General features: G+C 36.1%; 1 protein-coding gene across 2 annotated transcripts; it reads right to left on the minus strand.

Annotated features, from left to right (window-relative positions):
• Positions 1 to 551: 551 nt before the first annotated feature.
• TNFSF18 (TNF superfamily member 18) lies at positions 552 to 17,359 on the minus strand. 2 transcript variants are annotated; one of them, XM_073899413.1, is made up of 4 exons: positions 17,317 to 17,359; positions 10,118 to 10,296; positions 4,136 to 4,166; positions 552 to 1,715 (listed from the first exon to the last, which is right to left on the minus strand). In XM_073899413.1, exons 2-4 carry the CDS (start codon positions 10,274 to 10,276, stop codon positions 1,369 to 1,371), a joined length of 537 nt encoding a protein of 178 aa, XP_073755514.1. In that variant the 5' UTR covers positions 10,277 to 10,296; positions 17,317 to 17,359; the 3' UTR covers positions 552 to 1,368. The 2 variants fall into 2 exon arrangements, with proteins under 2 accessions (XP_073755514.1, XP_025733309.1); XM_025877524.2 differs by lacking the exon at positions 17,317 to 17,359 and having other exon boundaries at positions 10,118 to 10,301.
• Between the last annotated feature and the right edge of the window lie 1,570 nt (positions 17,360 to 18,929).

Raw genomic sequence — 18,929 nt, forward strand, 5'->3', positions numbered from 1 at the left:
AATCATATTATATACCTTTCAACAAGAACCCCCAAACAGCTAATTAATTTAACAGAGTCTAAAAACTTTAGCAGGCTATCATTTAATTGAGTGCTATTCATTATTTTTAGAAGTTAACACGTTTGACCAAGACAGGCTCTTTAAAGTGAGGGAGGGGATTTGGTTGGAATAAGCCCTGAGCAACACCCTTGTGCTCCCTGATTCAAGCAGGGAAAGGAAAAGTAGTTTGCTAAGGAAGGAGAGTCGGTTGTAGCTTTAGTCTACCCACCTTGAACTGAAAGGGAATGCATCTCCTGATAATTACATCTGCTAAGCTCTATGGACTTAACATCATAGCTGAAATACTAACCCTAAAGCTGAGATAGTGTGATACACTGCAGAAGCCCACTGGCCCTATCAGTCATTAGTTCTATGGGTTGAGGCAAGTCACCTACGTTCCAGATGCCTTCATATTTTCTTTGTTTAAATTGTGCCAAAAACACCTGCCCCATTCGCTTCATAGAGTTGCCCTGTGATATATGAAAGCACTTTGCAAACTGTGGACAGCCAGCTAAAAATAGGAAATTATTACATGACATAATACAGTACTGATGATACCAATTTCTAGGGTTTAATTTTATGATTACTAATGATTAGTCTTTCTTTGCTACTGACAACATTTAGACACACATCAACAACTTCTCATGAGCCCGATGTCAACGTTCAGAATGAGTCCTTGACCAAATGGTTTTATAAAGCATTATGCATCCTGAATGTGATGAAATCAGGGAAATTCCCAAGTAAAGTGCATTCCATTCTATGCCATCTGTGCCTCTGCCCCAATAATTCTCTGAGTATTCTGTCTTCTTAATATCATCACATCTAAAGTGGGGTGTTGTTGGCATATCTGTGGCCACCCTCCCAGTCTGTCTACTTTTAATAGGAGGGCCTCAAAAGACAGGAGTATGGGAAGAGTAAAGTGAAGCAGCCCAAGAATATGAGAACAAGGCCAGGCCACCACGCTGAATCTTTTTTTGCATGCCAGGTAAGGCTCCCAGGGCAATAAGACAGTTTTTCCCCGCTCAAGGATTCAAGAATTAGACACAGACTCTTTGAGAAGCTTCTGTCCTTGAGCCACCCACAATCATTAATCATGGATTAGTAAAGCGTCTTTGCTGACCCAATGTCAGAGGTAAGCACATGTCTCTGGCCTGTCCTCCGAGTCTCTTTTGGATAAGCTTGAGAGATGAAAACTCACATGCAGAGGGGTTCTGTCTGTGTTGATTTGTATACTCAGACAAACTGCGGGTGTTGAAAATCTGCCTCCTCCAACACACTCACCAGCATTTCTGCATGTGCTAAAGACGATAAGGAGGCCAAATTGAGTCTCTAGGAGTTATATTGGGGATTTGCTAGCAATAAGATCCCCCAGTATGTATTATTTTTTAGAACCTGATGTTCAGAGTTGTATATCAACTCTAGTATATCTCCAGCATGCAGTTCATAAGTCCCTCCTACATTTTGAATTTTAGAGTTGTTTGTTAGCACTTGTATGATGTCTTCATTTTTACATAGCCGCACCTCAAAAGGAGCTGGTTCCTTGTAGGTTGTATTGGGAGCCACTTGGCCATAAATTAGATACAAGCCATTCTGAAGTATCTCCAGTTTCTCGTTAGCTGTCTTATTCACACAAGGAAGCTTAGGACATGTCATTTGCCATTTTAAAGGGAATGGTCCTGTAAGGAATTTACAAAAGAGAGAAAAAAAAAGAAAACATAGTTATTTATTTAATTCCCTTCCTGATTATAGTTCTTTCCCACTTAACAAGTTGTTTCTTTACCTAGTCTGTACTAGTTCTCTCCAAAAACAATTTTAATATTTTAAGTATCTATTCCTTGTTTTAGAGAAATTACAAATCCTAAGTGTATCTCTTGCTTGGGGAGCTCTAAAGAAATGGATTTGGAATAGAAAAATGGGTTAAGTTTTAGGTGGCATTGCATCTCTTGTCAATCAATATTTGTGAAAGGAACTAAAGGAGGAAGGGAGAGAGGAATCATACACTAGGATTGTGATAACCCAAGTTGGCAGTCCAGGATGCATATTCATGCTTTTCTATGTAAATACTGTTTACTGTGTATCATTTTATCAATGAGACCTTCCTCATCAGTCTACATAAAATAGTGCTCTCCTGCCTCTCTCTCCCTTTATCCTGCTTTAGTTTTTTTCATAGAAGGTTTGTCACCGTCTAGCATATTATAAATTAAGTTGCTCATTACTCACTTGAATATAACATCTTTCAGGACAAGTACTTCTCTATTTTGTTCATTGCTATATCTTCAGCACCTAAAAGAGTTCCTGGAACCTAGTGTGTGCTCAATAAATATTTATTGATTGAATGATACATCCCTGTTCCTGAATTAGGTGCATTATGTTTAAATTATGGCTCTTCTCTTTAGTTTATAGGTATATACCCAAGATCTACTTGGGATATCCTGGTAAATTCATGAGTTTATAAATGGAAGTTATTTGAATTTTTAATAAAAATTTAAAATTTTAAATGCTTAAATATAAGTATCCCTAGTTTAAAACTGTCATAGGGGATGGAGAAAGAGTCAAGACTTGGTCACTTATTTTCATAGGAATATGTGGAATTTACATATTTTCCTAATGTTAGTTGTTTTTGCATAGTAGTGTGATTTCAGAGCCCCAGGGAGTGTCTTGATCATTCAAAAATACGTATTTGGTCTGTTCTCTAATCCTCTGTAATTTTTTTTATGAGGGCAAAGCCTTTATCTCATGATTAGAAAGAAACCTTGATAAAAAAGCAACCCAGAAGAGATCACACATTAACTTAAATTGTTATTTATATATAAATGATTGATTATAAGGCTGTGAGGGTAGATTCTGAAGGAGGATGAAGGAGAAATCATTAGAGCAAGAAGCAAAGTCTCTCTGTATCTCCAATGAGCCCAAAGCCCGGTAAATTTCTTCCTGCTTTACATGTGCTACGTAATAGACAATAGGCGAGTCACCAGGAAAAAGTGTCACTGGTTCTCTTATTCTGTAATAGGAGCCACTTAGAGACTTGAGGCCACTTAGCACACTTGAGGTTCTCAACATTTTATCACCTCAAGAGGGAATTTCAAACATATCATGATTTCTACTCCATTTACTAGAAAAACAAAAACAAATTACAAAGGCAGAGACAAATAGTAAAAAGAGATTCCCTAGTTCCCACAAGCCAGGGAAGCCCAGCATTTCGAACTGTATAGGAAAACAAGGATTGCAGTTAACTTTAGAAATATTCTGTTCTCAGCTGAAAAATGTGTGTGTGTGGCCTGAAATATGTAAACAATCCAAATGTATTTATTTTCAATTTTGTATGTATTCTAAGAAATACCCTAAAGCTCAGTGAACCTGTAAACTTTAATGTGTTTTCTTTTCTTTTTTTTAAGATTTTTATTTATTTAGCTTAGAGAGAGAGAGAGACAGCAAGAGAGGGAACACAAGCAGGGGGAGTGGGAGAGGGAGAAGCAGGCTTCCCGCCAAGCAGGGAGCCTGATCCGGGGCCCAATCCCAGTTCCCTGGACCATGACTGGAGCCGAAGGCAGTCTCTTAACCAACTGAGCCACCCAAGCACCCCTTTAATGTGTTTTCTTAGTAAATACCAGGTCACTAAGGGAAAGTGGCTCAGAAGCTGAGAGGATGGGAGAGGCACAAAGGAAGTGGCCATTTCCCTGGCTTTCATTCCTTTTTTATATATTTGGAAACAAAAATGTCACCCTACACACACTCTACTGAGCACCAGCAATATATGAACTCTGAGAAGAACTTTGAGTTTGTCAGAGGGAAAGGTTGTAGAAATTTGAAACTTGCACTTATTAAAACACAAAATTAAAGGTGGATTCCCGGATTTCAGGTTCCTGGCCCTGTAAAAGTGATGTGAATTCCTGCCCAGATATGTGACCTTGAATGTAAGCTTCATCGAGGATGGACTTGTCTGTCTGGTTTACCTCCGAAGTCTCAGCTCCTAGACAACTGCTTGGCACATGATAAGCAGTTATAAATAGTAGTTGAAAATGAATAAAAATGGGCTTCCTTCTTGCATCAAATACTAAGAAAAGTAAAAAGGAGGTATGCAAGACAGGTTACTCACCAAACTTAGCTATGCAGGGCTCACTGGCAGTCTGTAGGGGAAGAAAAGGAGGAATTCGTCAGGAGGATGACAATGTCACAGCCTTCTTGATTGGTTTATTTAGAGCTTCAGATCCTGAAGCAAACTTCTATTCCCTAGCCATATTAAAAAATCCTTCCCTCCAAATAGTCTCTCCTGTTTCAGCTTTCCTTTGTAGATGGCCTGGCTCTTTCCTTTCCCTTTCATTACCTAACTGCCTTTTTGGGTCTTCTAGGCAAAAGTTAAGGTCTCATTCCATCCACCTAACTTCTACCGATAGGACAACTATTTGATCTTGGACTCTCCTCCTCTTGGGCTATAGAAATTATCTATAAACAGTAGTCTCCACACCCCAGTCACTACACAATGTGATCCATTGGCATATGAAAAGAAAATAATAGAATTTCTAGTTAAGTTTATTTTTATTTTTAATAATATTAAACTATAGAAATATTCACAATGCAGATTGGTAAAGCCACCCTCATTTAATATTCAGACAATCACAGTTTGCAGTAACTGAGATACCATGGGGAGACTAGTTTCAAACTTGCAACATACCACAGTTTACTTCCTACAAGAAGCCATCAGTGTGGCTAATTCTATAAATACTGGTATTTAAATGCTAAAGGCTTTAAAATACTTAGTAGTAAAATAAGGTATAACCACCAAAAAAATTTTTGTACCATGTAAAATTCATTGGTTTCCTTGAGGCAAAGGGCTTAAGAGACTGAACTTAAAGATATTGTACATTTTTCTTTTATGGCATTTCTTTGGCTGCCATGATAGGAATAAAGCAAAGAGAGGCCAGTGTAAAAACAGTGAGACCAGCCAAAAGATCACTATAATCATCTAGGCAAGAAAGCATGGTGCCTCTGACCAGGGTGCTGGCTATCCTGACGTGGATATGGGAAGAGAAAATAAGAAGACAAAAGATGACTCCAAGATATTGGGCTTCAGTAATTGAAAAGATAAAGTTGTTAATCACTGAAATGAGCAAGATTTAAGAGGAGTAAATTGAGAGGGAAGAATCATGAGTTCAATTTTGTACATATCAAGTTTATGATTGATACTTATTACATATCCAGGTAGACTCGAGTGTCAGGTAGGCAGCTGGACCTATGAGGATGGAATTTAAGGAGTTCTGATGATGTGACACTTTAAGACGTGAGATTGTGTGAGATTGTCAAGGCAGTGAGTATAGATAGAGAGGAATGTTCGGAACACTGCACTATTTGGAGGCCAGGGAATGAGGAAGAAACACCAAAGGAGACTAAGAAAGAAAGGCCAGTGAGTCAGAAGGGAAACCTGAAGACTGTGATGTTGGAAACGAAGAGATGAAAGTATTTCACAGAGACGTGGTCAGCTGTATTAAATGTTGCTGATGGCTCTAGTGAGAAGAGGACAGGGAATTAACTGATGGATTTGACAACACGGTAGTCATTGGGGTTCTTGGCAAAAGTAGTTATGTGATGTGGTGAGGACAGAAACTTAATTAGAATGGATTCAAGGCTATGTGAGAAAAGAAAAATTGGGGGAATTTTGCTGTAAGGGAAAATGGAAAAATTAAGTGGAGCTTGGAGGAGGATGAGAGGTCAAAGAAATGTTTTGATTTTGTTGTTTTTCTTAGTCTTTGGTTTTGTTTTAACATGAGAGAACTGACAACATGGTTACCTGTTGCCATTTGATGGGAATGTTCCAGTAAAGGGGCAGGGGTGCGTGGAATAGAATGTAAGAGCTAGTAGATAATTGTTGGAACAATCAATGTCCTTGAGTAAGTAAGAGGGGACAGAATCTGGGTCACAGGTGGACTTAGATAGGTACATGAACAATTCATGCACAGTGACAAGAGGGAAACACAGTCTATGTGAACAAAATTGCAGGTAAGCGGTAGATATGATAGGGAGCTTTGGAACTTCGTTCCTGCCTACTTCTGTTTTCTCATAGAACTTAGATGCAAGGTTTTCGAGTGAGAAAGAGAATGAGGAATAGATATTGCATATTTAAACAGAAGTCAAAGGAATAAAATAGTCTAGTAGAAGAGAAGGGAGAAATACAGGTTATGACAGTCAAAATCATGAACCAAAGTAAATTAACTTATAACCTTCAAGTTATTGTATCACAAAGTATTAAACTAAGGTTAAGAAAATAAAAGAAACACATTTATCAAATTACTAAAATAATATTTTGGTTATATTAGAAATGCTTATATTAACATGTAAAATATAATATTTTGGTAAAAGCAAAACAGTTTTGCATTGTGAATAAACTATATGAAGCATGTCATTCGGTTCATCCTTAGAAGTTTCCATTTTGTGTATCTTTTTATTATACATAGTATTAGCACTCATATCTAACATAATAAATTAGCATATATGGTGGGATTGTACTAAAAAATATTTTGTTAATAAGGAGGTACAATAAGAAAGTTTGGATTCCTATAATTGTCTTTGCTCTTGTAATTATTTCATCCTCCTTTTGGGGTTTCTTAGAAGAAATGCTGACATTCAATTTAGTTTGATCCATGATAGGCATGTGAGAGATTCCCTTATCTTTAATTTTCTCTTTTATAAAACGGGAGACATAATAGCACTTAACTCACTGAGGGTGTTTATGGGTTTAAATGTCATAATTGTTAAGAAGGGCTTTGCCCAGCCAGATCTGGTCCTGCTCATTAAATATTAGCTGTTTTGATAATGATGCCGATTATAATGAACTGAACAAAACATTAATCACCTATATTCCCAACTAGCACTGTAAGCAAGAGAAACATACAATTTATAGTCCTTGCCTCTTAGGCAGTTTATAATCTTTCTAGAAAGACATGATTACACACATGAGGCAATTGGGTAACAATCTAAATATAAATGAGTGCCAAAATATGTGGCACAGATAACATCTGTGGTCTACTATCATGTAGAGAGTGTGTGGAGAAACCTAAGGCTGCAGACAAATTAATTGCCAGAGACAGAAATCCTGGATATTGTACTTGGGCTGTTTTAATGTCTACTTAGAACTACAGAAACCACCACTGACATTTTCTATTGCCACAAATGAAAATCTGTCTAATCGAAAAAATCATCTGTTTGGCGGCAAGGTATAGTCTTTAGCTGAGGAAATGAAATAGATGAGCAAGGAATATCCGTTTTGTTAAAAGTCTTTTTAAATTTATCCTCATTATGATGTGAATAATAATGATGCAAATATTAATCACTACAATCTATTCAAAGCCTGCTCTGGGTCAGGCACTGTACTGTCTCATTAATCCTTACTGCAGGTCTATGGGGTAAGAACTAGCATGCTCATTTGCAGATGAGGAAGTGCTCCTGAGAGGGATTAAGTAACTAGCCCAACGTCATGCAGCGATAAAAGGCTATGCTGAGGTCCAAACAGTCTGTCTGATTCGAAAGTCTCACCCCTACGACTCTGTGGGGGCAGTTTCTATTTATAGTTCTGCTGATCTTTGGAAGGAGTAAATATCCATTTATAAAGAAGCATATGGGACTTTCCATTTAGTTTAATTCATTTTTACTTAGAAGGAGCAATTGCTCTTGTAATCCCGTTATAATTTAAACCCAGATTTAAATGCTTGGGTTCAAATGGCCAAAACAATAATTCTTTCTCCAAACCAACCCTACTCAGATCATCATTTGGAAATACTCTATTCTGCTTTTAAGTACAAGCACAACTTCCCCTTTTGGAAGGGCATCCTTCATTTCATTGAAGCAGGGAGCTCTTCTGAACATTTGTTTTTTGGGTGTTTGTTTGTTTGTTTTAGAGATAATTTCTGTGAGGTTAATTTCACTGAGGGGTAGACCAAACTCCTTGGGTTCATAGCCATTCCTTTCAGTTGAACGTCTTTTGAAAGATGGGGGGGGGCACCAAAAAAAAAAAAGTGTTCTCCCAAGGAAATTTCTGTTGTTTTAGAAGGAGCCAATCTTCCTGTCTAATGCTTTTTGAATTAGTGCCTAGAGAAGTTGGAAAGTGGGATTTTGTATATAAAAACTAGAGTGAAGACAAACAAAAAACAAAAAACCTCATGGGTATTGTGAGAAGGTGGAAGTGGCCACCTCATAATGACTCACCATCCGCTAGCCACATAGCCCTCCTTTCCTAAGATACTTATTTGTGACCAGTAAGGAAAAGGAAGAGCAGGCAAGTGGAAAGTGAGTTAATGTTGCATTGCGTCAGCCAGGCCATTGGCTTTTCCTATAGGAAACAAGACTTTATGACATTCAATCAGGACAATATCCTGAAAACCTTTAAAATTTCCCCAAATTTGAAGTAAACTCTGGGCTATTTCTTTAGAGGCAGAACCTTTCATTGAGAAGATGCATGTTGTCTAGAAGAGAGAATCAGAGCTCAGACACATGGGATTGGTCGAGTTCAGTTCTGGCAAGAGGTATCCTAGGTGCCTCTGGCATTATTAGACTTCCTCTTTCCCTTTGCAAGAGCCACTGTGTTCTGTTGAGAAGGACATTTCCAGCCTCTTCTATGCATTGGTTCCCCAGTCATATGTAGGAATGGATAACACCTATGACATATCTTACATTCTTCGGAGAAATCTGGCTAAAACTTGAGGTGGCTTTAGAAGGATAAATTCTTCCAAAGTTAAGCTATTGCTATTCTCACCCTTCCTTTTCTTCACAAATCAAAACACTCAGAATTTCAATCAATTCTTTTCTTTCTGCTCAAAGCTCCACTGCTCCAGAAAGTTCAGACTTCTGCTTGATACATTTCTGGAGAGAGTGGGGGTGTGATTAGAAAAGTCTCTGTTGCATATCCTTGTGTACAGTTAGGGAATATAGATTAATGGTTTAGTGTGTAGAGATGTAACCAAAGCTACACTTCCCCTAACTAAATTAATACCAGCAATTACCATGTACTTCCTCCTGCATCTTTTCTCAATGGCTTTTAAATATCTAAGTAGTAGAAACATATTTTTGGAGCTTTCACTGGCCAATCCCCTTAGAAAAATGTTTCTGCAGGTGCCTACTTTTATATCATAGCCCCTTCTTAGATAAGCATATACTACTTTATTCTCTCCAAGGCTTTGAATCTTCAAATGTACCCCAAAATAGGTTAAATCCTAAATTAAATAAAGCATTGTCATGTGGGTACATATAATAGAGTCAGAAAAACTTCTAAAAAGAACTTCATATATCTCCATTTCCTTTACTAGACCCACAGCTTGGATTGGAGCTCAATAGGAAATTCCTGATAAGCATCAGGGGCTTCCCAAATAAGAATGTGCTACCTCCTTCCTCCATGAAGCCTTCCCTGATCACTCTAGCCCAAAGTCCTTGTCCCCTATTTTGAATTCCTAAAGCATTTATGTTCTATACTACCCTTAGATAAATTATTAATCACTATATTTTATAGCTAGAAGGGGTACTGTAATGAACAAATCCATTCTCCTACCACCATTTTTCAGATGAAGAACCTTTCTGAGAACCAGAAAGATTAAATGTCTTCTTAAATTCATACAGCTAGGGAGACCTAGAACCAGAATCCAGATCTTACTCCTAGTTCAGTGCCATTTCCTTCCACAAAGATGCACTAACCACCTGTCATTTACCTTATTCTGACTTCCATTATCTTCTTATATCTTTTCCCTCAATAAGACTATAGCTTGCATCCCATTCCTTGAAGGTAAGCATATGTTTTATACCTTTATTCCACCAAGAAGGTTTAACAGAGTTACAGAAAGGGAGAAAATATTCCAAGGCATCTGTCAATTGACTGATTTAATTGATTCTATCTAACATTTAGCATTTTCTAATACCTTTCATTTCAAAACATTTAGATAAGCCTCAAAAGCCATATGCCATGACAAAATTGAAATTCTTTTTGTATTATATGTACCCACATGTCTCTTCCAACTAGCTCTAACAATACTGAGTGACAATGATAATAACTAGACTTACAAAAGAAAAGCAGCAATTTTAGGTACTATTGTCTCCTTACCTTGAGTGGAAGAAAAGTAAGAATTAGTGTACTAAAGGAGCAAAGCAACAGCAAAGTAACTATTGTTGAGTAGAGGAACCATTGCTTCCAGGATGATCTGTGTGTCCCTTGAAGACTTGAATGGCTTAAAGGCATATCTTCCATGTGGCTCAAACTCATTCTCTGCAGGAATAAGAGCTCTGGAAAGAAGAAATTCACAAGTGATGGTCCAATGATGCAACTAGTCAGTTTTGTGGTATGGTAATTAGCAGTGGGTGTAATAGGCGGGGTTTTCCTTTTGATTCTGTGTGTTGGAAAATGATACTTTTAGGCTAAGTGATGACTCTCATTTGGCACAAGACCAAATGCACTGAAAGGAACAGAGGGCTAGAAGCCAACACAGACAGAGAGGATGAAAAAAATCAACACAAGGAACGTTCAGAGGAAAAAAAGTTCTTTTCTGAAGCATGAGGTAGTACACTACTGTGTAGCATTACAAATTATTTTCAGATAATAAAATTATAAGAAGAAATAAAGTTCAAGATCAAGCCCTATCATGCTGTAGATATCATGTATATGTAAGGCTGGGGTTGGGGAGCTAGGGAGGCCAGGGTGCATGGTTTGGGAAAAAAAAGTGTTTCATCAATTTCTAGGGTATAAAATATGTCATTCTGAAATAGTCTCTAGAAAACAGCTGCATTACTAGAATTGCATTTTAAAAAAATAGAAATACAACAAGCTCAGTTTTCTCACATCTCATCATTTTAAAACCCTGAAAATTCCATGCTGGCATCAAATGAAGTTATCATACAAAAGGATGTTTTCCTATACTCACACATGATGTGAGCTTATACTCTACTCCAAAATACTTGAGTTTTTTCTTGACACCAAAACTGTTGGTTTACTACAAAATTGAGGAAGTCCCTGGTTCCATCTGTTAAATGGAATACCTACTTTTTTTTTTTTTTTTTACAAAATGCCAGCATCATGTACTAGAAAGAACATGGATTTTTAAATCAGTCAGACCTGAGAGGAGAGCCTGGCACTGTCCAGCTCTGACCTGGCCTTCAGCATGATACTTGACTTCTCTGTTTCCTTAATTTTAAAATTGAGAAAATTTCCACTTCATAAGGCTTGAGAATGAAATAAATATGAAAAATCTGGCTTATATGAGATGTTCCCTAAGTGTTTATCTCTTTTCCACCCTTCTTAGAGATACTATAAAAATGGAATCCATCATAAAATCCTAGAAAATAATGATTTAAAAGAAATATTTACAGCAGGGCATTATTCAGCTGAAATTCATTTATTTTATTTTTTAAAGGTTTTAGTGTTTTTTTTAAAGATTTTATTTATTTATTTATTTGAGAGAGAGGATGAGAGAGAGAGAGAACATGAGAGGGGGGAGGGTCAGAGGGAGAAGCAGACTCCCCGCTGAGCAGGGAGCCCGATGTGGGACTCGATCCTGGGACTCCAGGATCATGACCTGAGCCGAAGGCAGTCGCTTAACCAACTGAGCCACCCAGGCGCCCTCAGCTGAAATTCATTTAAATAAAAGGAGTTTAAATGAAAATATTTTGAAGAATTTTTTTAAATCTGGGAGAATCAAAGATTTTTTTTAATTAGGGGGAAAAGGCTTAGAGATTTAAGATCCTCATTTATTGAAAAGGAAGCTAAAGATAATAGAGGTTGTATGGTGGGTCACACCACGAATCACTGTGTACAAGGGAGTGGGAACCTGAATTCAAGGATACTAACCATCTTCTAACCTAACATCTTCTCTTAGTATCACACTATTTGTAGCAATATTTCTCCCTGTGTTGTCACATTTTAACTTGGCCTTATTTTACCTTGATCAATAAACTGTCTCTGAAGAAGAGTGCAGAGTCAGTCAGGAATAATTTTTTGGTACAACAGTGTTTCTGGGACTCTGTTCTAGATGTTGGGATGCAGAGATGAATAACAAACTGACCCTAGAAGAACTATACATTGTACCTAGAACTCTTGTACTCATATCATGTCTGTAATCCAAATGCACAAGCACAGAATTTAAAATTGATTTAAAAGATTTAGACTCCTGCTTCTTTGAACTACTCCCTCTCCTGTCTCTTTTCCAAATTTTAGATGGAAATGCCTCTGCTTACTCACTTCAGTAAACATTTATTCAAATGAGGAACTGTTCCAAATAAAATCCAGTTCCTCCTTCTGTCCTTAACTAAGCTTGGGCTCTGCTATATCCTCATTAATTCTTTTAACTTTATGAAAGTATCTTAAGAAAGATACCATGCTTATCTCAAGAAGAATACATTCCAGTGCTTCTTTTCATGAAATGGGGTTCAGAAATGAAGGAACTTCAAGTTAGAACAAGTGATAGTAGGGAAGACTTTTGAAATTCTGGAGTAATGAGTCACCATTGGTTAGTTTTTGGTGTAAGCTGTAAGAATTGACATCTCAGATGTGACATCTTAGGATCTGACAAGAGCACCAAACTCAAGCTTTTGTATTTATGACCTGTCACTGGATCACATACTTAAATGAGATTGTTTTCAATTAAGTACAAATAGCAAAAGCATGTTGAATGTTTACTATCAGCTTTCTACTGTGCTAAGAGCTTCGGGGATAAAAAAAAAAGTCACAGGTGTCAAGGAATTTGCCACACAACTAAATTAAAGCCTTAAACAGATGCCCAAATGAATACTAAAGGACAGAGCTTCAGAGAACAGAAAGATCTAGATAAACTAAATTAGCTGAGAACACAGGTTAGAAATGGACTGAGAGGAGAAAGGAAGGAGCTCTTTCTTATGGGAGGAATAAATATTCACAGGTATAAACATCAGCAAATGTTAGAAAACATATTAAAAGCTTAATATGAACAAAGGCAAAATACCAATTTTTTTAATGGATCTAGTAGTTCTCATTCAAGAGGATGAGGAATTCAGGAAAACTAATAAAATGAGGAATTCAGGAAAACTAGTAAAAGAAAATCTTTCTATATTTTTGGATTTAAAGAAAAGCATGCAGGATATGCTCGATTAAACTATTTTAACTATATTCATTGGTGTTTTGAATTTGGAATGAGTTAGATATATAGAAACTTGGCTCTAGTTCAGTTATTGCCCACATTATACTAACATGAATTGGCCTATTATATGTCTTCTCTGTGCAAAAATGATTATATTTGAACATTAAACAACCCTGTATTGACATTCCACATTTAAAAATGATAAGACTGACATTTGAGAGGATAAATCACTAGCCCATACTGATAGAACAGGAATTGAATCCCCATCTTTTGGATTCCAAACCTCTTATTTTTCTACCTCTATACACTGAAATATATGTGAAGTGGATGCTGTGTGGAAGAAACAGAGTGGGATGCATATTAAAATCTGTGAGAAAATATTAGATGGACATCAGATTCGTCCAAAATCCTGTATTGCTCAGGTCTACATGCCTTGCCACATTCCTTTTATATACTATTTACTGTGACTTTATCCTTGGGATAGTGTATGGTGTAGCATACTGAGTCAGAAATATTCAATATATCAGAAATCGGGAATACTGCACAACTGATTTTGTTTACTCTAGATACCAGAGTATTCACTCTTGTGATAAATAAGGCCCGTTTAGTTTGAAGTTACATAGATAGATAGATAGATGATAGATGATTGATAGATGATGATAGATAGATAGATGATATAGATAGATAGATAATAGACATGATACAGAAATAGGGTCTTAAACTCAGAATTTTATAAAGGCAACAAGAATATCTGTTAATATTAATAAGCACTTATTTAATAAAGAGAATTGTGTACAGCTAATTATACATAAATATATATACAACTATACACATATGTGTATAATATACATATTTATACACATATTTATATGTTATATTACAATAAATTTTAAAAGATACACAGAGACTTCTTGTATCAGACTCCAGATCATTCTAAGGAGCTAAAAACAACCCTAATCAGGATGGTCTAGGAAATAGTTGAAATTCAAATTAAGTTTTCCTTCTTTTGCTATTTGCAGATGACATGATACCATACAGAGAAAATCCTAAAGACTTCACCAAAAACTACTGGGACTGATAAATGAATTCAGTAAAGTTACAGGATACAAAATCAATGTACAAAAATCTGTTGCATTCCTGAACACTAATAATGAAGCAGCAGAAAGTGAAATTAAGAAAACAATGCCATTTGCAACTGCATCAAAAACAATAAAATATCCAGGAATAAACTTAACCAAAGAGGTAAAAGACCTGCACTCTGAAAACTATAAAACAGGGTTGAAAGAAATTCAAGACGATGCAAAGGAATGGAAAGACACTCCATGCTCATGGGTGGAAGAAAAAATATTGTTAAAATATCTATACTATGCAAAGCAATCTGTTATAGATTTAATCAAAATACCAACAGCATTTTCCATAGAACTAGACCAAATAATCCTAAAATTTTTATAGAACCACAAAAGACTCCAAATAGCCAAGACAATCTTGAAAAGGAAAACCAAAATTCAGACTTCAAGATGTGTTTTTACAAGCTGTAGTGATCAAAACATTAGAGTATTGGCACAAAATAGGCACATAGATCAATGGAACAGAATAGAAAACCCAGAAATAAACCCACAAATAAATGGTCAACTAATCTTTGACAAAGGAGGAATGAATATACAATTGTCTCTTCAACACATGGTGTTGGGAAAACTAGATAGCTACATGCAAAAGAATGAAACCAGACTACTACACCATACACAACCATACACAAACTCAAAATGGATTAAAGACCTAAATGTGAGACTTGAGATGATAAAAGTCTTAAAAGTAAGCACGGGCAATAATTTCTCTGACACTGGCAGTAGTAGCATTTTTCTAGATATGTCTCCTGAAGCAAGGGACATAAAAGTAAAAATAAACTACTGGGATTACATCAAAATAAAAAGCTTCTGCGCAGCAAAGTAAACAGTCAACAAAACTCAAAGGCAATCTACTGAAAGGGAGAAGATATTTGCAAATGACATATCCAATAAAAGGTTAGTATCCAAAATATATAAAGAACTTATAAAATTCAACACCCAAAAAACAAATAATCCAATTATTTTAAAGTTAAAATATTTTTAGTTGGATTATTAAATGGGCAGAAAGTATGAACATTTCTCCAAAGATGTGTAGATGGCCAACAGACACATGAAAATACTCAACATCACTGATCATCAGGGAGATGCAAATCAAAACTACAATGAGGTATCACCTCGCACCTGTCAAAATGGCTAACATCAAAAACACAAGAAACAAGGGTGGGAGGATGGGTTAGCCTGGTGATGGGTATTAAAGAGGGCACGTTCTGCATGGAGCACTGTGTATTATGCACAAACAATGAATCATGGAACACTATATTAAAAACTAATGATGTATGGTGATTAACATAACAATAAAAAATAAAAAAAAAACACAAGAAACACGCGTTGGTGAGGATGTGGAGAAAAATGAATACTCATGCACTATAGGTGGGATTGCAAACTGGTATGACCACTGTGGAAATACTTGTCCATCAGTGTTCAAGTCCTTAACATTGCACTTGGTACACAGAAGATATTCAATAATGTTTTCTAAATAAACAAGGGGAACAGCATGTCCTTTTGTTGTATTTTGGAATCATTTTATATAGAAAAGCCACAGACTTTCTTTATCATTTAGGTTCCCAATGCCAAAACCAAAAAATCTAGCCCTTAGCCAGAATATTTAAATTAAATCATGTAAGACCAAGCCTAAAAATGGAAAACCAGAAGAGAAAATGTCTCATAGATTTCTGTATGAACACATGTCACAGTTGGATGTTGAATGCAGTAAATGTGATGACCATTCTCCACTGGTGAAGCTTGTATGTAGCAGTTTGTCAAATGGGAAGACCAACTAGAAAAATATAAAAGGAAAATGTCATATATATCATCTTTGCCAGGGCTGCCCAAGGAAATCCAGGAGATCTGGGGAATGCTTAGCTCAGGAATATTAAGACCCTCTTATTTCAGTTAGGTTGATAGGTAGGTGAAAGTCATACCTCTTTGGTGACTTATGTGATACTGGGCAAGATATGATTTAACAGCAATGCCCATCCATTATGGCTTCTAAGCTGACGTTTGATGGTTTTAAATAGGAAGTGATGTGCCATTTTACAAAATGGAAAATCTATTTTCAGTCCAGATTCCAAACAGGAAGTAATTCTTCAAATTTTGTATTGTTTTTTTGTTTGGTTTGATTTGGTTTTTATGGGTGGTTATGGAAAGAGACAAATATACAAGGCCACTACAGAAAAAAGTGTGGAAATAGGATGAGAACTAAATACCTGACCTCATTCAAGGGAAGGGTAAGCTTTATAAAGGAGGCAATATCTAGGCTGAGATACACATCTGAAGAGAGGTTAATCAGACTAAAAAAACCTCATAATACACCATTTCCCTAAGCAAATTAATTGCAATTCAGTAAATGTGTTAATATATAATATGTATGTTATATATTGGTAATTTTCAAAATAGCATAATATATTAATATGTATTACTTATGGTATAATATATAAATATATATTTAATGTGTGTCCAAGCATGTGTGTGTGTTTATGTATACATGTGCAGTCTTACAGCTTCTTGAGCACTTTACTTGGCAATGGAGAAATCAGGAGAAATAAGGCAAGGTCTCTGATCTTAAGGAATCACTTGGTTGGTAATTGCTGATTTTTTATTTTTACATTTGTTCATTCCAAACTTGCATTGAAATATGTTTCAATTTCAAGATAAGTTTCACTTATCTTTTTTATATGATTTAATGTAACTTTCCCAGAGCTACCAGTTAATTCAATTCAGGTGAGAATTGACAAAGCATCTAGAGTTGTTCAGTCCAAGGTACTCGTCTATCCAGTTTGATGACTCTAGCCATGAATACAGTAGGATGTTCCACAGTAAAGAGGAAATCTCAGGCTGGTGTGCCAATGGAAAAAACACTGAGTCACAGGCAATTTTTAGAATGTTGCTCGATGGAATGGTGCCAGCCAAAGGTAGCAGGCAGTTTCCATTTGCTAAACAAAGAAAGAACAACCTTGAAGAGTTAACTATGAATATTATACTAAGATAAGGCCCAAATTATTTCAGGGTTTTTATCACCCAACAAGCCTAAAGGAAATATTTTTGGCTAAAAATAAGGACATTCTTTTACTCACAGGTACACAGCCTCTTACATCCTCTTCTGGTCCCTCATCCTGTGAATTCATAGATCGTGTCAGGCACCAGCCCTTCTGATGGCAACATCACTGAGTGCTGATTTCACATGTAAACCATAAAAAAAAGACAGAAAATTATAAAGAGTGAAAACAAGGAAACAAATATATAAATCTAGGCACTGTGTTTAAAGTTTAAACTCTCACAGGCATTGTTAGATTTATTTAATCTTCACAATAACATTACATAGGAGCCCACGTTAGTCACATTCTACAGATGAGAACATTGAAGCTGAGAAATGTTTAACAATGTAACTAAAATCACAAAACTACAAATTCAAATCCAGATCTGTTTAACTCTAAAATCTATTCATTCTGTCTTGATGCATAAACAAGTACCTGAATTTGGCTTCGGTAGGAGAAGGATTTTTAAATGAGAAAACAATTTACAATGTTAAGGATCCTGAAGTGCTCCACTTCTTTTATACTTTCTGTTTGTTGGTTGGTTGGTTGGTTGGTTTTTGTTTTTTAAGTAGGTTCCATGCCCAGCATGGAGCCCAACATGGGGCTTGAACTCACAAGTCTGAGATCAAGACCCGAGCCGAGATCAAGAGTTGGATACTTAACTGACTGAGTCACCCAGGTGCTCTTGCTCCACTTCTGAATATGATATCTACTAATATATCTTTTGAAGGGGAGGCTCTTAGTAAATAATAGTATCTTTTTTAAACAGACATATTTTTTGCTCTGTCTTCAATTTCATATTCTTTCTTTTATTCCTCCTTATATCAAAATGACTCAGGTTTCCAAATGGAGTCAGATGTGAAATCAAATTTTAAATTAGAATAAAAATATTCATTGTGGTGGGAAATGTCAAAATGATTTACAATCACATAATTTCCCCCATGGTGTTCAATTTCTTTTAGCAGAAAATGTCAACTGAAAAAAAAAAAACTTTCTTTACATTTCAACACTGTATATATAGCATACATCTATTTTTAATTTTATCCTTCATTTATCTTAAGAATGAGATAATAATAGTAAAATTTATGGGTAAACACAGTCAGAGGGAGTATTAATTAAAAGAGAAATTTAGAGCCAGGTAAAGTTGTGAGAACCAAATGGTGGGGTTAGTTGTGGTAGTTTCAATGTAGAATAAAATAGAGGCCCCAAAAGGTTCAAAGGGAAGACAGATGGTACAGTAACAGTGGCAAAGATGACAGATTATTTCAATAGCTGTTAGAGTCATTCATGAATGTGCTGAAAGCACAGACTGGTGAGACAATTCTACTGATAGTACCAAATATTGATTGACAACAGTCACAGCAGCAATAGCAGCTAACATTTATTGGTCACCTTCTATCTTTTAAGTAGGAGTTGAGTAGCCATTATAAGGATTTGACCATGCAGATTTGAAGTCATCCTATGGGTAAGACTAATTTAGGTTCAAGGTAGGAAATGTGTAAACTTACCACCAGTTGTATTTCTGTGAACACATAAAGCATGTGATTTGTCAGTGAGTGGATGGACAAGAAAATTAAATGGCATGGACTTCTGAAATAAATGAACCAAGGAAAGGAGAAATGTGTCTGGCTCCATCATTCCCCTTTTCCAAG

Source organism: Callorhinus ursinus, unplaced genomic scaffold (assembly GCF_003265705.2).
Source record: "Callorhinus ursinus isolate GAN/ISIS: 27379988/994484 unplaced genomic scaffold, GSC_fseal_2.0 scaffold13, whole genome shotgun sequence".
Classification (NCBI taxonomy): Eukaryota; Metazoa; Chordata; class Mammalia; order Carnivora; family Otariidae; genus Callorhinus; species Callorhinus ursinus.